The sequence below is a fragment of the Hordeum vulgare genome, chromosome 1H, assembly GCF_904849725.1.
Source record: "Hordeum vulgare subsp. vulgare chromosome 1H, MorexV3_pseudomolecules_assembly, whole genome shotgun sequence".
Classification (NCBI taxonomy): Eukaryota; Viridiplantae; Streptophyta; class Magnoliopsida; order Poales; family Poaceae; genus Hordeum; species Hordeum vulgare.
The window spans coordinates 404855424-404857379 of record NC_058518.1 but is presented as its reverse complement, the minus strand read 5'-3'; the positions used below and the strand labels follow the sequence as shown (position 1 = coordinate 404857379).

The 1956-nt window shown below is 47.4% G+C and overlaps 1 protein-coding gene across 1 annotated transcript; it reads left to right on the top strand.

Annotated features, from left to right (window-relative positions):
• Nucleotides 1–364: 364 nt before the first annotated feature.
• On the top strand, nucleotides 365–1588 carry LOC123412261. Its single transcript, XM_045105212.1, has 2 exons — nucleotides 365–871; nucleotides 974–1588. The coding sequence occupies exons 1-2, from the start codon at nucleotides 552–554 to the stop codon at nucleotides 1194–1196; spliced, it is 543 nt and encodes a 180-aa protein (XP_044961147.1). The 5' UTR covers nucleotides 365–551; the 3' UTR covers nucleotides 1197–1588.
• The last annotated feature ends 368 nt before the right edge of the window (nucleotides 1589–1956 follow it).

The following is a 1956-nucleotide window of genomic DNA, read 5'->3' as shown; positions in this document are numbered from 1 at the left end:
TTTTTTATGCAATACAGACAACCAAACAACACGCAAATCTTGGTTTGTTGCTTGTTTTTGCTCAAACTGGATGGCTCAAGATGCGAACCAAATGCAGATACTATTCACTTCAAGCAACGAAACGCGCCTATGCGTTTGTAGGGAGATGCTATTTCGAGATCAAACGTTGCTGCGGCCGTTTTTTTTTTTTTTTTTGTATTAGTGCTCATTTCTGACGCCAAATCAAGAGGACACGTAAATGCTGTACTGCGGTACTGCAGATGAGCAGATCACAAACTTCATTCGGTTAGAAAATGCTGAAATTTAGCGGGGAAGTGATCTCTCTGTCAATCTTTATTTTATGAAGAAATAAAGCACCATCCAATTCATTTCCTCTTCACCTTAAAACAAGCACAGCCACCAAAAGCGAGCACACCCACACCCTGTAATTTCCGTTGTAGAATGACAAGCAACCATTCTAAAATTAGCAAAAACATCGCAAGGATAAATACCCTGCTCATGCCAATCATCTGATAATAGTAACAACATTTTAACATCATACCTACGCACCAATGGCGCCCTTGTCCGTGATCACCTTCGCAGCCACCTTGTTCCTTATGGCCGCTTCGGCCGTGGCCGTGCCGCCGGCCACCCTCCAGGAGACATGCAAGAGCGCCGGCGAGCAGGAGGCGTTGTGCATGCAGCTACTTTCGTCGAACCCGGCGGCCCAGAAGACGCCGGTGGACACGCGCGAGCTGGCCCACGCGGCCGTGATGGCGGCGGGGTTGAAAGCGACGAATACGGCGGCGCACCTCAAACAACTCTTCGACTCCGAAGACATCAAGAAGATGAGCCCGGAGCTCCAGCGCTGCGTCGAGGACTGCACCGAGAGGTAGTACCCTTACCAAAAACAAAGATGAGGAGCTAGCCGTTACCGTTTCTAATCCAAGGGAGTAATGTCTGCATCCGGTGTGTTTGATCTGGCCGTTGGCAGGTACGAGTCGGCCGCGAAGTTCCTGGACCAAGCATCGGGGAAGTTGTCCGCGGGCTCGATCGAGGAGGCGAGCGTGCTGATCGACGGCGCGCAGTCGGTGGTGAAGCTGTGCCAGCGGTCGTGCCAGGGGGTGCCGCAGGGGGAGCTCACGGTGTGCACCAAAGGCGTCGACCAACTCTGCACCATTGCCGCATCAGTCACTCGGTTGGTCCTACAGAAGTAATTAACATCTGGGTTGTGCGATTTATGCATCTACTTCGAGAATCGACATCGTTCAGCTGGTCAGTTATTTGATACTAGCGGCCAGCAGCGGTGCTCCCAGTGAGGGACCAGTGACCTCACCTTTGTTTGCGATCCTTCCATGTATATATAGCATTGCCTGAAAAGAAATGTATATATAGCAGACAAACTAGTAGTACTAGCTAGCTTATATTTTTTGACAAATAAAATAAATTAATATCATGAACACTAGCTAGCTTATATATGGAAACTCGAGGTCTGCCTGGCCACACTCGAGCCGGGCTAAGACGACAAATTTTGTAATTATTTTTAGAGAAATGCAACACTTAGATATCCCAATACTGTGTGTAAATGAGATTTCTTGGACAAAAATGTTGCATTTCATTTCTGTGGCTTGTGTAAAAACGCACTATTAATTTGGTGAATAGAAGAAGGCATGATGAAGCCGTCATAATCAATGATGGATCAAGGTTCCAAATCAATACTAGAATATCATCATACAACATAGATCATGTGTCGCCCCAACTGACTGAAATCTCCAGCAATCCACGAAGCATCAACCTGGTACTGAAAGATAGACGTGGCAGGACAGATTTCCATCATATGGATGCTAGGTCCAAACAATCAGCACGCTCGCCTCCTCGAACGAGCCCGCGGACAAAGACAACACTTGGCAAGGTATTATGCAGCGCCTTAAATTGTTTAAGAATGGTGTCATTTGAACAGTTTTTGACGCATAAGTA

Excerpts from the sequence above, each read along its gene's own strand:
- LOC123412261 (XM_045105212.1), top strand. The coding sequence starts at position 552 with ATGGCGCCCTTGTCCGTGATCACCTTCGCAGCCACCTTGTTCCTTATG. Across the intron at positions 872-973 it reads GTCGAGGACTGCACCGAGAG|GTACGAGTCGGCCGCGAAGT; the intron begins GTAGTACCCTTA and ends GGCCGTTGGCAG.